At 41.5% G+C, this 23,948-nt stretch overlaps 1 protein-coding gene across 3 annotated transcripts in view; it reads right to left on the reverse strand.

Moving 5' to 3' along the window:
* AGPAT5 (1-acylglycerol-3-phosphate O-acyltransferase 5) overlaps positions 1–23,948 on the reverse strand; it is a 59,011-nt gene that overhangs the window by 11,828 nt on the left and 23,235 nt on the right. The window contains exons 3-6 of one of the 3 annotated variants that reach the window (XM_062198842.1): positions 21,223–21,338; positions 18,149–18,238; positions 7,813–7,903; positions 4,070–4,126 (exon numbers count right to left, since the gene is read on the reverse strand). In XM_062198842.1, coding sequence (XP_062054826.1) covers positions 4,070–4,126; positions 7,813–7,903; positions 18,149–18,238; positions 21,223–21,338 — 354 coding nt within the window. Of the gene's footprint in view, positions 1–4,069; positions 4,229–7,812; positions 7,904–18,148; positions 18,239–21,222; positions 21,339–23,948 lie in introns of all 3 variants that reach the window. The other 2 variants (XM_062198840.1, XM_062198841.1) reach the window with 2 other exon arrangements.

The raw sequence follows: 23,948 nt of genomic DNA on the forward strand, positions 1-23,948 counted from the left end.
CTATCAGGGTCTCCCACTTGGGTGGCTGGGACCCAGTTATGTTGAGCCATCATCTGCTGCCCCCAGGGTGCACATTAGCAGAAACCTAGAATTGGGAGTAGCGCAGGGAACTGAACCCAGGAACTCCAATATGAGAAGCTGGTATCCCAACTGACATCTTAACTGCTGTACCAAGTGCTGCTCTGCTTCTAATGCTTAGATGGTTTTCTAGAAGATTATTCTTATCTATTAAATTTCAGAGGTGGAAAGACAGAGTCTATCTGCTGGTTTACTCCCCAAATGCCTGTAACAGTTCAGGCTGGGCAGCCGAAGCCAGGAACCAGGAACCAAATCCAGATTATCTACAAGGGTTGCAAGGACCCAACTACTTGAGGCATCACCTGCTACCTCCCAGGGTGTGCATTAGCAGGGAGCAAAGTGAGGATTCACACTCACACACTCCCATACACAGGCATTCCTAGTGGCATTTGGGTTGCTAGGCCAAATACTCGCCCCTATGTGTCACTTTTTTTAGAAGCAGGACTTATGAGTCTAAAATGTATATGCACTTCTAAATATGATAGACATCTCCTAATCAGCTTCTATAGAGATTATATTGTATTATATTATTAATAGCTAAATATAAAAGTGCCTATTAAAATTAATCTCAAGGCTGGCATTGTGGCATAATGGGCAAAGTTGTTGCCAGAGATTCCAGCATCCAATATGGATGCCGGTTTCTATCTCAGCTGCTCCACTTCAGATCCAGCTCCCTGCTAATGGCCTGGGAAGAGCGTGGAGGAAGGCTGAAGTGTTTGGGCCCCTGCCACTAACATGGGAGACCTGGATAAAGCTCCTGGTTCCTGGCTTCTACTTGGTCCAGCCCTAGCCATTGAAGTCATCTGGAGAGTGAACCAGTGGATGGAAGACCTCACTATCTCTCTTTCCCACTCTCTGTAACTCTTTCAATAAACAAATCTTTAAAAAATTTATCTCACTTAAGTCTCCTATCAGATCACGGGATTTTTGCCAATCTGGTAGATAACAAAGTTTTATCCTACTGTAGTTTTAATTTGCATTTCTCTTACTATGAATGAGGCTGAAATTTTTATTTTCTGTGAACTGTCTCTTCTTATCCTTTACCCACTTTTGAGTTTTTGGTCATTTTCCTACCAACTTGTAGGAGCACTTTAGACATTAAGGAAATCAACCCCTTTTCTGTAATCTCAGTTGAAAATATTTTTCCAGTTTGTCTTCTTCAGTCTTGATTTTACTCTGGTATATTTTTCCTTAAGGAAGTATTTTTTCCTTAATTGACCAGAGTGAGATTTTATTTTCTACATAGGATTTGGGTGTGACAGGTAGGAAAGCCAAGCTTTTCACAAATAGATACAACTTATGATGGACACACATAGCAGGTACCAAAGCCCCCCACAGCTTCCATGTCCTGGAGGATAAGGAGAGCGATGGGAGAGGAGCTGGGTTCAGAATCCAGGCAACAGGGTGCCTCCAAAATGGTCACTCGGATGAAATGAAATGGCCACATGCTAGGTGCCGCAGGGCAGTGACTGCAGTGTCTGAGTGGGAGAAAGCACCGGGAGCCGGAAAGCAGCTGAGCTGGGAAAGCCCTGACCAGAGGGCCACTTGTGGGAACAGGAGGTCTGATGAGAGCAAGCTAAGGGAAGGAAATCTGTTTGGAAAGAATTGGCCCCAGCAAGCCTTCAACTTAAGGAACGTCCACCACAGCAGGGGCCGAGAGCAGGCTCCAGCCAGTCAAGGGCAGCTGAAGGCCAGGCCAAGTTCTTTATTCCTTTTTTTTTTTTTAAGATTTATTTAATTTATTTGAAAGACAGAGTTACAGAGAGGGGTAGAGGTCTTCCATCTACTGGTTCACTTCACTCCCCAGATGGCCACAAAGGCCAAAGCTGAGCCGATCCGAGGCCAGGAGCCAGGAGCTTCTTCCGTGTCTCCCACGTGGGTGCAGGGGCTCAAGGACTTCGGCCATTCTCCGCTGCTTCTCCAGGCATGTTAGCAGGAGCTGGATCATAAGTAGAACAGCCAGGACACAAACCAGCATCCATATGGGTTGCCAGTGCTATAGGCTGGGGCTTTAACACACTGTGCCACAGCACCAGCCCCCTCCACAAGTTCTTACAACTAGGACGGTGTGAACCAATGGATGGAAGATCTACCTCTGTTGCTTTGCCTTACAAATAAATAAATATCTTTTTTTAAAAAACAGCATTTCAAAAAAGTTGTTGTGGGAATTTTTTCACAATAAAAATGTGCTTATCTTTAAAACACTGTTTAAAAACTAATGAAAATTCTGAAGAATAAAAATGTTTGTTTTCAAATACAAAAGTGAGTCAATGGTTAAAAATATAAAGGCTACCTTTTAAGATGGGAAGGAGATAGAATCAGAATATATACTTGAGTTTGCATATATAATACACAAAAAATTAAGAAAAGCAGTTACCTCTAGGGAGTGGCATGGGAATTGGGGCAGGCAGACAGGGTCAGAGTGGAAAACAAAAGATTTCACTGTATACTTGTTATAGCTTCCATTTTTAAATGATATATATTTCAAAAAATGACATTTACAATGAAACTATAACACTTAACTTCCTATTCTACTGCTACTCTATATTAAAGGTAGTGAGGACAGCAATCATACCTAAGATGGAAATACTTGCACTTGAGACATTTCCCTCCAAGCTCCCTCCCAAAGCTTCCCCTCTCTAGGCAGCTACTGTCTATATCTTTGAATGAAAAAGCATTTCTTCTAAAACTTAGGTGAGCTACATATGGTCTCTGTATAACAGAATGATCATTTTATAACTACACTATCACTGCACTTTGAAACATCCTTGGCATCTCAAGAACACAACAGAGTATTAAATAATTTAATAATGCACAGTATTATATCCAGACAACCTGAGCTTAAGTTTGAGTAAAATTCTTTCTCTCCTTGCTAACCTCTAAATGCTTGAATAATGTTTGTTTTAGCAAATGTTTCACTGCAGCTACAAGCATTACATCAAATGCAAAGGAATGCTTTGAGAGGAAATTTAAATATAAAATGTGTTGGTGGTTCATACTTTGAACATCTACCTTCAAGAGACAATTCTAATGCAAGCAGCCTGGGAAGCCTGTGGATTCAAGTCTAAATAGCTGCCTTGGTAAAAGATAAAATACTTCCCTGTTTGCCTACCCCCAGATTTAAAGTTCTTTAATGATCAACAGTGTCTCTGGTTAAGTTCCACCAAACTATTGTGCTCACTTAAAACTTTCTCAGGACAGGCATTGTAGCCTAGTGGGTAAAGCCAATGCTGGCATCCCATAGGGCACCAGTTCAAGTCCCAGCTGCCCCACTTCTGATCCAACTCCCTGCTAATGCACCTGGGAAAAGCAGAAGATGGCCCAAGTGTTTGGGCCCTGTACCCATGTGAGAGACCCAGATGAAGCTCTTGGCTCTTGGCCTCAGCTTGGCCCAGACCCCAGCTCTTGTGGCCATCTGGAGAGTGAACCAGTGGATAGAAAAACTCTTTCTCTATATCTCCCTCTAATTTCAAAATAAATAAATAAATATTTAAAAAACTTCTCCCCGTTATATCTAACATAGATGTAAAGGTCTCTAAAACCCAGCACATATTTGAAAAGGGGAATCACACATTCTCCTTGTCAACACTGACACTGTATTTTGTGAACAGTTTATGAAAGGTATATTGAATGATTATCACTGACAATTAATGCACAGCTCAGCATTGCTGGATGGTTCTCCCCCTGCTAGCTCCCTCCCATGATTTGTGGAATGTCTTTTTCTGGATGAATTTTGGACAGGAAGAGTCTCCCAAAAGACTCATAGTGGCAGCCAAGAAATACCTAACTTAGCAGGATGAATTACATTTCAACTGTTACATGTCAATAACATCTTGAAAAACAAACCAAGTAAATGTAATGAAGGAAAAATGAAGTATACATTAATAAAGAGCCACTGCTTGTATGTGTCATAGTTCAAGTACATGTGTGTGGTTTCAGGTGGGTCTGTGCCTAAAGCACACAGCTTCAAGTACAGGCAACATCAACTCACCAGTCATGGTCGGTGCTGCTTTCCGCTGCCCTTTATCATGTTTCCCCTCGTAAATCACTGTAACATCATAAATTGCATCTAAGTAATCCTTCATAGAATCAAAAGCGACATGAGTTGCCTTTATTCTTGGTGTTAGCACATGTTTTAATACTGGAAGACCTAGAAAAGAAGTCGATCAGTGTGGCCATAAATTCGGAACACATTAAGTCTGATTTCTGACTTGTTTAAATTTCCACAAATGGACCAGAATACAGTATTACACTAATTTAATATCTGTAGGGCTTTAAGCGCAAAAGGGACTCTCACATGATTTTTCCTGTTTAGATCAGCACCTCTTTATGACATATTTAGACATATTTATTAAACTTCTACATGTACAAGGCACTGTGTTGGAAGCTGGCAGAAAACCAGCCCTCAGGAAACTTGGGACCCATGGGGAATCCTTCAGTGTGGTGAAGTCCGACACAGGCAAATGCTAGGTCCCCTTCACTGGCAACTGCATCATGAAGAATCCTGCCCCTGGTCACTCAAGATGCTTCAGAGAACAAGTTTAATTCCTGACTCCTGGTGCATGAATCCTCTAACTCCATTTCTCTTCAAACAGAGATGGGGGAGTCGCAGATAACTTAAATGCCCCCCACTGTGCATAAGACCCAACCTAAGAGCTGTATTTGCTTTTCTTCCCTTCCTGTTTCCTACTAGCTCCCTTTGCCTTGATTAGACTATTTGCTGATCTTTAACAGAAAACAGCAGCTTTCTAGACATGACATGAAAACAAACTAGGAAAAAAATCTTGATTTGGGTTTTCTGCTGTCTCTCTCCAGGGAAAAGTAGCTGTATAAGGAAGAGTAGCTATAGTACGGTGGGATTGTCCCACAGAAGAATTTTTAAAATGCAGGGTGGTGTGGGAAACAAAAAGATTCCCACAACCACATATTTGACTTGAGTCCCCAGGGCAGAAGCAGTTTAATTTATTCATAAACTTCTAACACAAATCTCAATAGTATACCAAGCTGGAAAACATTTGTCAATTGAGTTAACATTTTCGTCTGCTATTAGAGCTCATCTAGTCTTACTAAGTCCAAGGTGTGGTGTTCAGTAAGAACAATTAATTACTAGATTCTAAAGTAAGCTAGTTATGGAGATACCTCAAAAATCTGAATATAGACCTACCATATGACCCAGCTATCCCACTCCTGGAATTTACCCAAGGGAAATGAAATCAGTAAACAAAAGAGCACCTCCATGTTTAGTGAGGCTCAATTCACAACAGCTAAGACATGGAATCAACCTAAATGCCCATCAACTGAAGACTGGATAAAGAAATTATGATAGGTACACTATGGAATACTACACAGTGGTAAAAAAAAATGAAATCCAGTCATTTGCAACAAAATGGATGAATTTGGAAAGCCTATACGTAGTGAAATAAGCTAGTCCCAAATGGACAAATACCATATGTTCTCCCTGATCCATGAGAACTAATAGAGCACCTAAAACAAAATCTGTAGAGTGAAACTGATACTTTGAGAAGGGTGACTTGAGCTGCTCTTGTCTTGATTGTTGAGGAACAGTTTTGTTTTCTTTGGTTTTTCGTCTTTTTTTTTCTTTCATACTATTTGTTGAACTCTTTACTTAACATAGAGTTAATTATATGTTTATAAAGTCCATTGAAAATAGATCTCAGTAAAAAGTAAGAGTTGCAATAAGAGAGGGAGGAGGAAGTTTTTAACTATAAAGCTGTATAGTTCTGCATGCATTCCTATGGTCTTATTTCTAAGGGTACAGTTTAAAAACTTGTCATAGGACCCCAAATCCCATTAAACTTGGTGGTAAAAATGCAAAAAAAAATGTAAGTTAGTAAGGAAATAAATAGAAACGTAATATTTCTGGAAGGAGAGAGGAGAGGAGGGAGACAAGGGAGGGGGAGAGGAGAAGGGAGGGAAGGGGAGAGGAGAAGGGAGGGAAGGAGGAGGAAGGGAGAGAAGAGGGAAAAGGAGGGAAGGGGGAGGAAGGGAGAGGAGAGGGAAAGGAGGAAGGGGAGAGAAGAAGGGAGAGAGAGGGGAAGGCAGATGAGAGGGGAAGGGAGAAGGGGATGGGAGAGGAGAGGGGAGGGGAGGGATGGAGGGGAAGGGGAGAGGAAGGGAGAGGAGAGAAGAAAGGAGACAGGGGAAGGAAGATGAGAGGGGAATGGAGAAGGGGACAGGAGAGGAAGGGAGGGGAGAAGGGGATGGGAAGGGAGAGAAGAAGGGAGGGGATAAAAGGGGGGAGAGGAGAGGGGAGGGAAGGAGAGAAGAGGGGATGGAAGGGGCAGGGAGAAGGTGAGGGGAAAAGAAGGAAGGAAGGGGAGGGGAGGAGGAGTAGAGAGGGAAAGGGAGGGGAGGAGGGAGAAAAGGAAGGGAGACACAGTGAAGGTTTGAAAACAAAACCTTTGTGACATTCATCTATGAAATACCCATTAGGGATGTGTATTTGGCTGAGCAATTAAGAGGCCAGTTAAGGCACTTGCATCTCAAATCAGAGTGCCTGGTTTTGAGTCCCAGCTCTTTCCTGATTCCAGCTTCCTGTTAATGTGTACCCTGGAAGGTAGCAGACAATGGCTCAAGCCCAGCACTGGCTGCTAGGGACATTTAGGGAGTGGATGGGAGCTCTCTCTCTGGCTCCCAAATAAATAACTAAAAATTAAAAAGAAAAACAAAAGCCATTAAGGGGCAGCAAGTCAAGCCACAGTTTGGGTCACATGCACCCCATACTGGAGTGCCCAGGATCAAGTCCCACTTCTGCTTCTAATTCAACTTGTAAGTGCCTTGTAAGAGCTCCTCCTTGCCATTTTGTACCTGACATACCTGCTTTGTCATAGATCCTTTCGTAGCCATACATCGCTACTTACATTTAAAATAAAACAAGATTAAAATTTTAATTAAACTAGAAGCAAACAGAATTTAAAGGTAACTTCCCCTGATGCACTAGTCACATTCTGAATGTTCAGTAACCGTGTGAATGGGGGCCAGCACACCATCTCCACAGCAAGTTCTCTGAGAGGGACAGCACTGCCACAGTCCCCAGTGTAGCGTCCTGAACAAGACATCAGTGAGGGCGGCCGCCACATGCAGAGGTCACACACTAATTCATCGTCAAACCTCAAGGACACCCTAGAGGACACAGCACAGGCACTGTCTTCTGTATACTTCCCAACTTGATTAAACGGCAGAGCTTACTGCCTAATCAGTTACCCAATTTTAAAAGTATGGACTTCATCTATCTTCTAAATTAATTCTTACAGATTTGTCTACTCACGGGCATGTATGCACATGCACACACACACAGAGATTTTTTTAAAAGAGAGAGAAGGAAATTGAAGCTTGATAACATCAGGCAACTTCAAATCAAACTTCTAACAAAAGTCAGAGTTTAGACTGCAACTCAGGTCTGCTGAAACTTTCTCTCACACGCAATCCACACTGTTGAAAAAGATTCCACCTACATAACCATGTACTTTGGATAGATTTTAAATAAACCCAAGGCACTGGAACATCTACCACAGCAAACACATAAATTTTTATGTATATAACATGCAAATGAATTAAGAAGAAACTTCATTTCCTAAAGAAAATACATAACATATCTATTCATTCACCTAATTGTTGTAAAACACAAATATCTTCTCCAGGAGGAATACAGGACACACTTATTTTAAATTACCTTTAAAAACTATTTTTTTCAAACAATCAATGCTTAGTTACCTTGCTGAGCAGCAAACGTTTGACTAGCTAAAAGGACTTCAGTACGTTCTGGGTTATATCTTGTTCCCTCTGGAAAAATCACAAGATACATCTGTGGGACACAAAGAAAGCTTGTTTTGTTTTGTGTGAGCTCTGTTGTTATTAACTTAACAAAACTATTAATGTTGAGATACTATTTCTCATGTTGTGATAAATGCATATTCATATCAAGCAGGGCAACAAAAATGTAAAAATTAATTGTTAGAAATCAATTAAGACTAATCATGACCCAGACTCTATTCCACTTATGTGCTAATATTCACAATTAGAAATATGATCATTTAAACACTGATTTGTACAAAACCTGAACTAATGAAACAGCTTTTCTCCCTGAGATTTTATAACATGACAGACTTTAGAAATCATTTGAGGAAAGTCACATAACTTAGCTACATTTCCACCATATAAAAGCTGATGTTTGCATTCCAAAAGCTTCACACAGTGTTCAATTTATAGAGCTCCTTTAATGCATTTTAAATTGACTTAACTCCTAAGTGGCCTTGCATTTGCTATATAAATTAAGATGCTGTAACATTTATAAATAAAGATGAATATCAGGCCAAATGTTCACAGTAATTAGTCTGAACATTTACAAAACTCACCTACTCGGGAAAGTAAAAACATAAACAGTGAAACAATAAAGACCCCTAACTTGAGAACTAAGTTAAAAAAATATACTAATAGTTTTAATTATAGCAGAAAAAAAATCAAGACAATCATACCAAACCTTCAAACAGAATACAGGACACAACAGGATAACTATCTTTACTTAATCCATGTTCATCAGATCCCAAACTACCTACTTACACATCTGCACAGAAGTATTCCTCTACGCAAATGATCTAGGATCATAACACTCTTACTGAATGAATGGATATAACACTCTGGTTTCTCTTCAGATCGTATAAATATTTCACCTTTTACTAAGTGAATGGATATAAGAGTTTCAATTTTTTCAGTAGACAATTTTGTGTTTTCAAAATTTCATCTGAAAAATTAATATAATGTATAATGGGATCTCTATAAGTTTGCATTTTCAGCTTCTAAACTAATAAAAACTTTTTGTTCATCAGAATAACAGTCTTCAGAACTAATTATCTTTGCCTAGCCTACAAAATTAATAATTATATTATGTGTTCTGATATTTGATAGTGAAGACTGATCAACTTTGTTAAGAAAATGTAGGAAAATAAGTAAAACGGAAAAAATTTTAAAATTCCTCATTATAGTCCAAAAACTAGAAGGACAAATAGTTAGAAAAGTATCAAAGTTAGTTCTCAAAATCATAAATTCATTTTTATGACAATATATTTTAAATCAGTAAAGTTTGTTATATTATATGCCATGAAAGCAATTACTTGACACTTAATAGCTTTTAGCTCATTTAAAATGATTGATGATTTCAACGGTTAATAGCTCATTTGTTATTATTTTCTGTGTCTTAGATCTCTAATTGAAAGCTCAGTTATGCACTGAAGGAAAGCCAGAATGAAGTATTCATCACAGTACACTCTTGTCTAAGAACGTGACTCCCAAGACTGACCATCGGCAAGGCAGAGTGCCCAGCTACACGTGTCATTTGCTCTTCTTCTGCCGAGCAGGTCATTTCAGATTTCTAAAGCACAAGCATGTTTTTATTGAAACAACAGCAAAACACAGTGTTACTTTGTGCCAACCACTGCATTAAGTAGATTATGCACGTTATCACCGTTTCTGTCTACATTCTTTATGAGGTATATGTACCATATTATAATTTCCACTTCCTAGATGAGGAAACCTAAAACATAAAGAGCTTATTTTACTTGAAAGTCAGAGTTACAGAGAGGCAAAGAGAGAGAGAGAGAGAGAAAGAGAAAGAGAGAGAGAGAGAAAGAGTCTTCCATCCACTGGTTCACTCCCCAAATGGCCACAACAGCCTGAGCTGTGCAGATCTGAAGCCAGGAGTCAGGAGCTTCTTCCAGGTCTCCCACACAGTGCAGGACCCAAAGGACTTGGGCCACCTTTACTTCTTTCCCAAGCCATAGCACAGAGCTGGGTTGGAAGTGGAGCAGCTGAGACTTGAACCGGCACCCATACGGGATGCTGGCACTGCAGGCAGTAGCTTTCCCTGCTGTGCCACAGTGCCGTCCTCTATCCATTATCTTGAAACTAGCATACAAGCAACGCAGCAGACAGAAGGTGCACTGCATACAAAGGCTCTATGTGGGAAGAAGTTGAGGTATGAGAGGAACTAAGTCACTGTAACTAGACAGGGAAGTGGAAGAACAGCATACAACATCAGAATGGACAAAAAGGCAAATTGCGTTCTCTGTAGGCATAGGATGTGAGGCAGAGGTAGCAGAGTATGACTGCTACACGGCTGCTTTGTGGGGGTAGTGAAATACTCTGGAAGTTATAATGGTGATGGCTGCATAACTGTGCAGATAGAAGCCACTGAACTGTGCAATTTAAAATGGAGGATTTTATGATAGGTGAATTACATCTCCAATTTTAAAGTAATCATTTGATTACTTCCTTGCTATCAATTTCAAACTGCTGACAAAAATGGCAGTGATCTGCTTCTGTTCCCGCAGAAGGAGAAGGTGGCCCCAGAGGGGAAAGACTAAAACTGTATAGAATCTTGAGAACCAATACAGAGCAGCTGAGGTTTCCAAATCTCTGTCCACTAAGGATAATTCAAATGAAATCTCCACTCAAGGAAAAGGAGCAAAGGGAACTTGAAAGGGGAAAAAAATGGAACAAACTTATTACCAACAAACTTAATTATGATTTTTATTGATGTACATATAAACCTAAACTTTCACCTTGAAGGAACCAATTTTTTTCTGTGATAACTTTCCAGATCTAAAAAAATTCAAATTATGATATATTTTATTTTATTTTAAATATTTATTTATTTGAGTTACACAGAGAAAGGAGAGGCAGAGAGGCAGAGAGGCAGAGAGAGAGAGAGAGAGAGAGAGAGAGGACTTCCATCTGATGGTTCACTCCCCAATTGGCCGCAATGGCTGGAGCTGTACCAATCCGAAGCCAGGAGCTTCTTCCAGGTCTCCCATGTGGGTGCAGGGCCCAAGGACTTGGGCCATCTTCTACTGCTTTTCCAGGCCATAGCAGAGAGCTGGATAGGAAGTGGCGGAGCCGGGTCTCGAACTGATGCCCATATGGATGCTGGTGCTTCAGGTCAGGGTGTTAACCCGCTGTGTCACAGTGCCGGCCCCGTTATGATATATTTTAAACACAGATATTTCAACCGTTAGTAGAAATTATCATGCTATATTTCACATCAAAAACCTATTTGCTGGCAGGTGTTTGGTTAGCTGTTTCTTGGGACACCTGCATCCCAATCAGAGTGCCTGGCTTAAGTCCTGCCTCTGCTTCTAACCCAGCTTCCTGCTAGTGTGCATTATGGGAGGCAACAGATGATGGCTCAAACACCTGGGTTCCTGTCACCCATGTGGGAGATCCAGATGGTGTTCCAGGCTCCTGGTTTTGACCTACCCTAGTCTTGGCTGTTGTGGGCATTTTGGGAGTGAACTGGCAGACAGAAGACCTGTCTCTCTGATTTTCAAAAGGGGGAAAAACTATTAAAAAAGAAGACTGCTATCAGGTTAAGCCACCAGCCACTGATTTGAGTCCCAACTACTCTACTTCTGATCTATCTCCCTGCTAATATGCCTGGGAAAGCAGCAGATGATGGCCCAAGTACTTGGGCCCCTGCCACCCAAGTGGGAATTCCAGAGGGAACACCAGGCTTCTGGCTTCAGCCTGGCCCAGACCTGGCCATTGTGGCCATTTGGGAGTGAACCAGTAGATGGAAGATCTCTTTGTGTCTCTCTCTCTGTCTGTAACTTTGCCTTTCAAATAAATTCAACTTATTCTCCATGCATGAGTAATTTGCTTTTTAACCAAATCTGTTTTCTCATTCCAAAATAAGGATTAATGGAAATATAAAACACTAAGTGGCAGGCTCTTATTATTAAACATCCCTCCTGTTTTTTGAAAACCCTATCTAGTTTCCAGAGCAGCACATTCACATATAGCAGTAATATCTTATAACTTAGCCAACTTTGATTAGCTATGAATCTCTGAATTACTGTTTACTATTCAAATAAAAAGCTATTTCACATTAAGATGCATGGAATATAAGCAAGATATTTCATCTCTGCCTTCTTCCCTCAAAATTAACCTAATGTGGAAAACCCAACCTTCTCAAAGTTTTCTATAATTATAATCAGAAACAGTCATTAGAAACTGCATTATATTTACTGAAGCAAAAAAAAAAAATGTGGCAGAATACAAAAGAACAATCTCTTTCTTCAATGAGCTCATTATTTAACTATGGAAGTGGTAGATGTACCATCAGAAAACAGTGATGAAGTGAAAACACACACAGGATGCCTCCCTCCTCCCCCAGACATCCATAGCCTAAGCCCTGGGACCTGGGTCCCAAGTATTTCATCCTCTGCTACTTCCCCAGATGCATTAGCAGGAAGCTGGATTTTAAACAGAGCAGTCAGACTCAAAACTGCCACCCCATATGGGATGTAGGCATCACCAGTGGCAGCCTGACCTGCTGCGCCGCAATGCTGCCCCAATAAACATCTTTTAATTCCATTTTCCATAAACTTTTTAAGATCCTTCATATATTCTTACGAGAAATAATAAGCCATATGAAAGCTGATTAGATACATATATTCTTTCTGTCAATTACATAACTTTCAGAAACAAAAGAGTATACAGGGGTCAGCACTGTGGTGCAGTGGGTTAAAGCCCTGGCCTGAAGTGCCGGCATCCCATATGGGTGCCGGTTCTAGTCCCGGCTGCTCTTCTTCTGATCCAGCTCTCTGCTATGGCCTGAGATAGCGGTAGAAGATGGCCCAAGTCCTTGGGCCCCTGCACCTGTGTGAGGGACCTGGAGGAAGTTCCTGGCTCCTGGCTTTGGATTGGCACAGCTCCGGCCGTTGCCGCCATCTGGGGAGTGAACCAACAGATGGAAGACCTCTTTCTCTGTCTCTACCTCTCTTTGTAACTCTTTCAAATAAATAAAATAAATCTTTAATTAAAAAAAGAGTATACAAAGAATCAGAGCAACATGCTTCTGCTTTTCTGGGGCTTAAATATCAAAGATGAAACAATCATCCCTGGGGCACACAGTGACTTTAAAATGACAACCACTCAGCATTGCTTTATGAGCCTGCCGATCTATTATTCGACACTGTGCTAGAAACATTAAAAAAAAAAAAAAAACTAGACTGTACCCTTAAAATCTAGAAGTTTCTTCTGCTACCCCATAGTGAAAAATTAGATTTGTTGAACAAACTTCCTACTGAAAACAATCTAAAAGGCTGAATATAACATCATTTTAGAAGTATCAAAGAGCTGACAAGGTGATAAGACCAAAATTAAGCAAACAGCAAAGCAGAAATAAGTACAGAACACAGCTTTTGTTTCAAGACTCCAAAACTGAGAACAAAAATTTAAGCCAGGGGGTTTTGGTGTTGTGGAACAATAAGTGAAGCTGCTCTTTCAACACTGGCATTCCTTATTGGAGTGCCAGTTACTTTGCTTCTGAGGCAGCCCCCTGCTAATGGGCCTGGGAAGACGGAAGGAGGGCCCACGTACTCGGGCCCTGTCACCCAGGTGGGAGACCCGGATGGAGATCCTGGCTCCTGGCTTCGCCCTAGTCCTACCCCAAATGTCGCAGTTATCTGGGAAGTGAACCAGTGGATGAAAGATCTCTTTCTCTCTATCTTCTCTCTCTCTCTGTCCCTCTGCCTTTCAAATAAGTAAAATAAATCTTAAGGAAAAAAACAAAAACAAAAAAGATGAAATCTAAGCCATAGACTTCTATGAGAAATGTTGAGAGAGAACTGGAAGTGAAGGAAGCACCACCGGCTACACTGTGAGGATACAAGTCAACCAGAAGTAAAACAGATATCACGTGCATTTGCACTGCCTGAGTGGCACTGAACCTCAAGCTCGGAATTTGGTTTTGGTTGGACCTAGATGACAGGGAACTGTAAGAGGCCCAACTAAAACACAAATAAATATTCTCCGCAAGAAGGCACTTCCATGTGGGTGACCCTGTGCCTGGCTGGGAGACTGTCTGCCTAGCCCATGCAGGAGGTTAAGAGGGCATGGCACACCATGCCTCTAAGGAAAGACCCTGGTCAAGGGCTCAGCACACTGGGACCCCCCACATATGACCTAACTGCTGGCAGGTGGTAGGGGCCCTAGACACATTTCCCTCACCCCCACTTCCTGTTGAGGGGCCTTGTGATTGTCAACTAGGTAACCAGCTCCTAGGTGTGGCTGAGACCTGTAAGACCACCTGAAAGGCTGCACAGGCTACGTGACCTTCAAGCTGACTGGAGAAGCATAACAGCTCCAGTGTCTGCTTTAGCCCATAGAATTAGTGTTGCAACCCTGATCTAGCTACTCCCTTTGCCTGCTGTATAAAAGCTTGTGCTTGACTGTTAATAAACTGACAGGTTCACAGAAATTGTCTCCTGTGCTTCTTGTCGAAGAACGCTGTTGCCTCACCATCCCAACAGTGTGGGTCTCGCAGGATGGGCCTACACTTTCATCCCAGGCTTCAGCTGATTTCTAGAAATAATTTTCCAAATACAATCAGCAGCAAACAAACAGCACATGAGGAAAGAAAGTACCATGAGCAAGAACCAGCAGGAAAAAGCACAAACAGAACTTCAGACACTAAACGACCAAATACATCCTTTAAATTAGGTCTTCAATACTTAAAGAAGCAAAGATAAGCCTAGAGACTAAAACAAAATAAAAAAACAGGTTTGATAAAAACAATACAGCACTTAATACAATGAAAAAATAATAATAAATTAAAAACATGGAAGTTAACATGGATTTTTACATTGGATTGTTTCTTGGGACAGAAGAGATTAGTGGAAAAACTGGTGAAATCTAAATAAAGTCTGTAGGTAAGTAGTATGGTACCAATATTTACTTTTGGTTTTGACAAAGGCACCATGGTTATTTAAGAGGTCAACATTGATGTTACCAGTAAAACAAGGTGAAGACTAGATAGGAATTCTCTGTACTTGTTTTGCAACATTTTTATAAATCTAAAGCTGTTCCAGGTTTTAAATTTATTAGCAATAAAAATAAGAGAAGACTGTCATTTAGCATGTAGAATGCTGACAGTACAGCTCTCAATCCTGTAACAACACTGAACCAGACAGTCTGTGAAGTCGTGCTTCCTGGACCCTTCAGAGAGCTGAAGGTTGTAAGACAACTAACCAAACAAAAATGTACAGAAAGAGAAACAAAGAGGAGATGAGCTGTAACACTTGTTTACTTGGAGCAAATGTTAACAGATGCCAGCAAAAGGAATTTAGCTAAAATGTTTAACAATGTGCAAAAAGTCACCTGTCAGCTGGCGAAACAGAAGAACCCCAGCAGGCTACAGAACAGGGAAGAATGTCCAACTCACCAGCTGTAGCCTATAGGCCTCACCAGGACTCACAGGAAATAAAGAAAAAAGAAAAACATCACTGGGATCAGGGTAAGATTAGCTGCAGGAAGTGGGCCAGCACCAACCTTCCCCTCTATCTTTCTGGGCACAGACTCGCATTGCTGGAAGAAGGGCAACAAAACCCTCTCATCCTTTGGACACAGATGAAAAACCAGTGAGGCTGGGTGAAGAGAAAGATACACAGATGTACAGCTGGGAGCAAGGCAGGGTCATGGGAGGCTCCATCGCTAAGGTGCCTCCCTGCCCTGTCCATGCACTACCTAGCTAAGGAGAGTACCAGAGGAAGACTGGAGGGAGCAGTAGACGTGGAAAAAGGGAGGCACTCTGAGGTGTCCTGTGGAAAAGCTGAGTGCGGACACCCACTGAGGAAAACTCTAGCTATGCTGACATTCTAAACACAAAGTCATGATTGCTACTGGAGTGTGAAACATTATAGCAACAGCAAAACCCGAATCCAGTGTAGCTCCTGCCTGGATCGTCTGCATCCCCAACAATAACGTCCTGGCAAAAAGAAAATGGCTCCCATTTCCAGGTGTCAGTGCAATTTGCCCGTCTCTCCTGGCTCCTGTCCAAATGTCCACAAAACGCTCAATTTCCAACAAAACCTTAGGAGGCATAAAAAAGATAAAGCACAACCTAAAGAGATAAAAAATACCAGATTCAGATTTGGCATAGGGGTTAGAATTAGCAGGCAGGGCATTTACAATAACTACGAGTCACATGGTAAAGATTCCAATGGAAAAGGAAGGTGACAACCTTCATGACGGATACTTACAGCATCGAAACTGAAACAGAATCAAAGGGAAATGGCTAGGGGCCGGTGCTGTGGCGCAGTGGGTTAACGCCCTGGCCTGAAACACCGGCATCTCCTATGGATGCCAGTTTGAGACCCGGCTGCTCCACTTCCGATCCAGCTCTCTGCTACGGCCTGGGAAACGGTAGAGGATGGCCCAAGTCCTTGGGCCCCTGCACCCGTGTGAGAGACCCAGAAGAAGCTCCTGGCTCCTGGCTTCGGATTGGTGCAGCTCCAGCCATTGCGGCCATCTGGGGAGTGAACCATCGGATGGAAGACTCTCTCTATCTCTCTCTCTCTCTGCCTCTCCTCTCTCTGTGTAACTCTTTCAAATAAATAAATAAATCTTATATATATATATATTAAAAAAAAAAAAAAGGAAATGGCTAGGGATGAAAAAGAGAACAGAGCTGCGCAGCTTTAATGGGCTCATCTGTAGCCTTGACACAGTCAGGGTAACAATCAGTGTATTTGGAAGACAGGTCAACAGAAATTACCCAAAGTGTAACACAGAAAGAAAATGGGAGGGGCGTAAGAAAATTAAAAATCCATGAGCTGTAGACAGTATTACTAACCAAAGAGGAAAAAGAGAACAAGATTAAAAATAATAATAGGCAAGAATTTTTCAAAATTAATGACAGATACCAGGCCACAGATCCACACTCAGAGAGCACAGAGATTTAAAAAAAAAAAAAAAAGACCCCCAAGCATATAATAATTAAACTGATGAAAATCAAAAAACAAGGAAAATCCATGATGAAAGACAGAAGAAAAATAATCCATAATATATAGGGTAAAGTTTCTGTACATTGGCGTTACTGATTGAGAACTATATTTATTGGGGAGAGAAAGGTAAGGGGAAACTGTATAGAACACAAACATGCATGGAAAAGGGGCTACATTTGTTGGTTTCAGGTGAACAACAACACGGACACAGAAGAAACTTCACAGCACACACCTACAGCTAGGGTGACCAGACAGCTGGAGAAGCAAAGTGGACGCAACACTTTAATATACAAATTTATGTTTTTTTAAATGTTAAATTTTTTAAAAAGTAGCTATACATATTGCCAATCTGTTTTTCTATTGGAGAGCTACAAACAAACAATGACCCCCATTTCTGCCATAGTTCACCACGTCGTTGAGGACTAAGGAGACCCTCTCCAAATGCCCTGTCCTCTAGGGGAGCAGCAACAGAGCAAGGGGCCCCCATTGACCTCACTGACCATCCCAAACAGAAGGCACTTTTCTAATGTGACACTTAGAAAACGCCTGTGAGAAAACAATGTTCTCCACTCTTTCAAGATGAGCTCTGGCTACTGCCTACCAGCCCTGGAAGGGGAGGTCAAGAGGAGAGGAAGGAAGAGAGAGGGGACAAGAAAGGAAAAAGAAAGAACTTGTGAACTGGAGCTCAGTTTCTGAGCACTTGGCCTGCCCTGAAAGATAAAGGCCAACTCACTACAATCCTGGAGACAGTCACGGGAAAAAGTCATGTGGCCGCAATTAGCATTCTTCAAATAGAAGACTGACATTCCTTTTCAGGGAGAGGGAACAGCAAAGTTTAGTACTATTCACACCAAATGATTTTTCCTTTGTAGATATTAATACTCCCTTATCTTTTCAAATAACTGCATTATACAAGAAATCTAAATTTACACAGAGAAAAATTGCTTCTTCAAAAACTAAATCTAATACTGAAGAGTTAGATGAGCTCTTAAAGTAGCTGAAGCATAGGGTTACAAGTGCAGGTCTACTTGCTATTTATAGACTCTGGAAGACATCAAGTGTTCTCTTTACCCTTTATAAGGTCAGTATTGATTAGCATTGGCAAAGGACCAGTACACTCATCTGCAGCTAGAAAGATCCACTCAACTATGCTCAGACGGTGCTGCTGCCCTGCCACTTAGCACATGGGGGAATAGTACATCTTCAGAACAACTCTTAAATTAAACGCTGAAAGTTGGCAAGGGAAATAATAATGATGGACACAATCTTACTGGAGTTCCTGCATTCACGTAGCTCTGCAGCTTGTTTCTCATATCTTTCTCAATAAACTTGGCACTTCGTTTTACATAGATTCCTCCATGCTGGCATATAAAAAAAAATGGGGAAGAATATATTTATTCTCAAAATAACCAATGACAATGGTCATCAAAAAGGCAACTTTACTCCCAAAGAGTAAAGAATAAAACCGCATTTCAGAATTTCAACTATACTAAATGCATTCAAATAGCATCTAAAGAACATTTAGCTAAAAACTGTTTCAAAATAATTCAAACAAAACAGCATGTCACACAGTTACTAAAAAATACATGAACTTTGGCTTCTTAAAAATTTGACTTATTTTCATTTATTTGAAAGATAGAGCAGTAAACTGAGACAGAGACACACAGAGACAAAGAGATCTTCCATCTGCTGGTTCATTCCCCAAAGGCCTTCAACAGCCAGGTCTAGGTAGGCCAAAGCCAGGAGTCAGAAACTCTACTCAAATACTTGAGCCAACACCTGCTGCCTCCATGGTGCACATCAGCAGGAAGCTGGATTGGAAGCAAAGGTCTTCTACCTTGACACTAGAATATGGCGTGTAGGTGTCCCAGGCAGCAACTTAACCACTGTGCCATAACATCCCCTAAAAAATTTAGTTTTGTTGGCCTTTAAAATGATTTTTCTTTTTTCTTTTTAATACTTATTTATTTGAGAGGCAGAGTTACAGACAGAGACAAGGAGAGACAGAGAGAGGTCTTCCATTCCCTGGGTTCACTCCCCAAATGGCCACAACGGCTGGAGCCAGGCCAATCCAAAGCAAGGAGCCAGGAGCTTCTTCAGGGCCCCCCATGTGGGTGCAAGGGCCCAAGCACTTGAGCCATCTTCCACTGCTTTCCCAGGCCATAGCAGAGCTAGAACAGAAGAGAAGCAGCCAAGACATGAACCAGCACCCATATGGGATGCCAGCACAGCAGGCATAGGCTTAACTTATTTATTAGCCACAAATGCTTCCTTTCTAAGAAATATTTTGTCAACAACTTCTACAGATGGATTTCCCCACTAATTATAGAATCATTTAAAAATGTCTTTAAAATGTCAACACTCATCATCAATCCAGCTACAGGTATTTATTTGGTACTACAGTAGGCTCAAATGTGTTCCCCCAAATCCATGCACTGAAGCCCCAATTACTTTCCACTGCAACTGTATGTAGAGTTTTGGATTTAAGGACATTCCTAGGGTAAAACAGGGTCAAGAGTGAGGCTCCAACCCAATGTGACTGTGTCCTACTAAGATGCGGAAGAGATGCCCATGCACAGGAAAAGGCCATGTGAGGACAGAGAGGACTATCTCCACAAGCCTAGGAGAGAAGCTTCAGGAGAAACCAATAGTGACAGCACTTTGATCCTATACTGCCAGTCTCCACATGGTGAGAAAATAAGTTTCCTCATGCTCAGTGCTTTAAACATATAGCTCACCATCATTTTTACACCCTATAGATCCTTAATTTTGCCACCAGGTTCTTAATGTAGTTGTTTATCAAGTTCTATGCTCTTAAGTTTCCTATTTTTAAATTATTGTACATTTCCTTTGTAGCTATTTTGTATAACTACACGAGTAATCAGACAAGTAGGAGTATCTAAATATACCATTAAAAATATCAAACAAGTGGCAGGCATTTGGCCACCAGTCAGGATGCCCCTGTTTCACATTGTAGTGTTAGGGTTCAATTCCTGACTCTGGCTCCTGAGTCCAGCTTCCTGCTAATGTGCGACCTGGGCACAGTATTGATAGCTCCAATGGTTGGGAGACCTGGACTGAGTTTCCAGCTCCTGGCTTCAGTTTCCCCATCTCAGCAGTTGAAAGCATCCAGGGAGTGAACCAGCAATTGAGAGCTTCTGTGCACCTGCACACAGAAACGCTCTCATGTGTTCTCTGTATCCACATCTCAAATAAATATAAATAAACATACCAAACACAATTACTTCAATTTAGAATAAGCTATTAGAGTCATCAAAAATCCATACATCTATATTAAGTATATGTTCCACCTTAAAATATAAAATTTGGGGGTGGGTATTGTGGTACAGTGAGTTCAGCCACCACTTGGGACACCCAAACCCCATATTCCAGTGCTGGTTTGAGACTTAGCTACTTTGCTTCCAATCCAACTCCCTGATAATGCAACTGGGAAGGAGTAGGAGATGGCTCAAGTATTTGAGCACCTGCCACCCATGTGGGAAGCTCCTGGCTTCAGCTTGGTCCGGCCCCAGCTGTTGCAGCTATTTGAGGAGTCAATCAATAGATGGAAGATCTGTCTGTCTCTCTACCTTTCAAATAAATAAATAAATCTTTTTTTAAAAAATACAAAATTTGGGGGCCGGTGCCATGGCGCAGTAGGTTAATCCTCTGCCTGAGGTGCCAGTATCCCAAATGAGCACTGGTTCAAGTCCCGGCTGCTCCTCTTCCAATCCAGCTCTCTGCTGTGGCCTGGGAAAGCAGTAGAAGATGGCCCAAGTGCTTGGGCCACAGCACCCGCATGGGAGACAAGGAAGAGGCACCTGGCTCCTGGCTTTGGATTGGCACAGCTCCGGCTGTTGCGGCCATTTGGGGAGTGAACCAACAGAAGGAAGAGCTCTCTCTCTCTCTCTCTCTCTCACTGTCTGTAACTCTACCTCTCAAATAAATAAAATCTTAAAAAAAAAAATACAAAATTTGGGGGCCAGCACTGTAGCACAATAGGTTAAGTCACTGCTTGAGATGCCAGCATACCACATCAGTGTCAGTTCCAGCCCTAGCTAGTCTGCTTCCAATGCAGCTTCCTGCTAAAGCAGCTGGGATGGCAAAGGAAGATGACCTAAATGTTTGGGCCCCAACTACCCACATGAGAGACCAGGATGGACTTTCTGGCTCCTAGGTTCAGGTGGCCCAGACACAGCTGCTGTGGACACTGGGGAGTAATTAGCAGATGGAAGGCGTCTCTGCCTCTTTCTCTCTGTTGCTTTTTCAAATAAATGAATAAATCTTTAAAGAAAAAAACCAAAATTTTATAAACTATAAAGAAAAGAAGCATGAAAAAAGTTACCTGAGATAAGTAAAACCCATACAATGGAAGCCATTTTAACCCATCTTTCAGCACATAACGCACATGTCCAAGAGCATTCTGCCTGATGGCCAACATATCAGTAACAATCCAGTCAACTGCAAAGACAGAACCCAATTAGTGCACACACAATCCATGTCAGCTCTAGCACTCCTTCATGGAAACAGATCAAGCATCTTCACAACATTCTATTAGGATATGCTTTGAAAATACTATGGAAGAACGGTTATAATGACTTTAAGTCAACCCTAGATATTTAAAACATATGGATTTTAGGGGGTTTTGATATTTTTTTCATTTTTTGAAAAGCTTTTTATTTCAAGGATAAAACATAAAAATCACAAAATATCAAAATAACCTAACAGCAGAATATACATGGGATAAAATGAACTTTTTAAATTCCTAAAGTCTAGAAAACATGTTTTTGTTGTTGTTGTTTTTAATTTGACAGGCAGAGTTAGACAGTGAGAGAGAGAGAGACAGAGAGAAAGCTCTTCCTTCTGCTGGTTCACCCCCCCAAATGGCTGCTACGGCCAGCGCTGCGCCGATCCAAAGCCAGGAGCCAGGTGCTTCCTCCTGGTCTCCCACGGGGTACAGGGGCCCAAGTACTTGGGCCATCCTCCACTGCCTTCCCAGGCCACAGCAGAGCTGAACTGGAAGAGGAGCAACCAGGAGTAGAACCCAGCGCCCATATGGGATGCCGGTGCTGCAGGCAGAGGATTAACCAAGTGAGCCACGGCGCCGGCCCCAAAACATGGTGTTTTTTAAAATGGGAAAAAAAAAAAAAAAAGGCATAAGTCAAAAACCCTGCTAAACAAAACTGTCAAATACAATGAAGTATTCTGTATATACTCGTATATATACAATAAAAGCCAGGAACACTTTAGGATACAGTACAGGATATAAGGTGTTCCAATAAAGTCTCACATGCCTTGCCACTATGCAAGGGGCATGAGACCTACAGACAGGGTCCCAGGATGTTAATAACAATTATATGGGGGCTGGTGCTATGGCGCAGAGGGTTAATGCCCTGGTCTGAAGCACCAGCATCCCATATGGGTGCCGGTTCAAGACCCTGCTGCTCCAATTCCGATCCACGTCTCTGCTATGGCCTGGGAAAGCAGTAGAAGATGGCTCAAGTCCTTGGGCCCCTGCACCCTTGTGGGAAACCCGGAAGAAGCTCCTGGCTCCTGGCTTTGGATTGGCGCAGCTCCGGCCATTGCAGCCAACTGGGGAGTGAACCAGCGGATGAAAGACCTCTCCTTCTCTCTCTGTGTAACTCTTTCAAATAAATAAATAAATCTTAAAAAAAAAATAACAGTTATATGCTTATAGGTATGCTATTATCAAGATTAACAAGGTGTGAGTGATTTAACAACAGCAATGAAAAACCTCCTAGAAGAAATAAACTAAAGCTAAGCTTTCAAACAAAAAGAGTAGTCCTTTGCCAAAGTCAAGAGACAGCAATCAGCAAATGTACAGAAGACAATTTACAGGGATTAAGATGAAGATGACAAAAGATAAAGGCTTCAGAATCAGAAACTTAGATTTTAAAGTAAATGGCTGCAAACTGCCCTCTCTTGGTGGGAATGAAAGTATAAAAATGAAATGTGGTCTAGTGTCTACAGATGAATACAGGGATGGTGAACTTGAAAAGAAAATTGCTAAGAATCTGTGTGAGGAACATAGTTCCAGCATCACAGGTGTATTCAGGGCTATGAAAATGAGAACAAGTGTAATAAATTAGAGAGAGAAAATGTTTTAAAAATATATTGTAGGAAGAGGGCTAGTATTGTGGTACAGAGGATGAAACTGCCACCTTTGATCCCAGCATCCCATGTAGTAGCAGTTCAAGTCCCACCTGCTCTACTTCCAATTCAGTTTCCTGCTAATGTGCCTGGGAAAGCAGTGGAAGACGGCCCAAGTACTTGGGCCTCTACCACCCACATGGGAGACCCAGATGGAGCTTCAGGCTTCTGGTTTTGGCTTGGCCCAGCCCTGGCCATTGCAGCCATTTGGGGAGTGAACCAGCAGATGGGAAGATCTCTCCCTCTCCCTCTCCCTTCATCTTTCTCTCTCCTTCCCGCCTTCTCTCTTTCTCTCTAATTCTGCACTTCAAATAAGTAAATAAATAAATCTTAAAAAAAAGTACTGTGGGAAATAAAAGCCAGAAATTTATAGGAACTACAATAGTTTTAATGAAAGGGGGGAGTTTTTCACAGACCACAAAATGATTAACTCTCAGACACGTCAAATGCTTCAGACAATGCACTGTCCTAGGCAGATATCCCAAAGATGTAGGAAAATATCAATTACTGTAGATCTGTTTTTAATCAGGGGTTATCATTCACAAGTTAACTTTCTCCTGATGATTTAAGACATATAATTACTATACTCATATGTAAGTTGCCATGGCTTCTAATAAGCAGAGTGAAGCCTGCAAAGTTTCTCTAGCTATTAATCACTGGCAGCTATATCTTTGGTCTGAGATACATACGCTTTTGGACTATCAATAACTTTTCTCTAAAGTATATAACTTCCCATAGAAGCCTGCCCTCAAGCCACTTGTCTCTAATGTAATCAAATAATTTAAATCAAATATATTTATCACTGATAAACACATCTGTTTCTAATTGGAAACCATATAACCAAGCCTGTTACAACTGTACCTGATGAACAGTAAACAGACTGTGAATAAATTCCAAGGA

The sequence above is a fragment of the Lepus europaeus genome, chromosome 8 (assembly GCF_033115175.1).
Source record: "Lepus europaeus isolate LE1 chromosome 8, mLepTim1.pri, whole genome shotgun sequence".
NCBI lineage: Eukaryota > Metazoa > Chordata > Mammalia > Lagomorpha > Leporidae > Lepus > Lepus europaeus.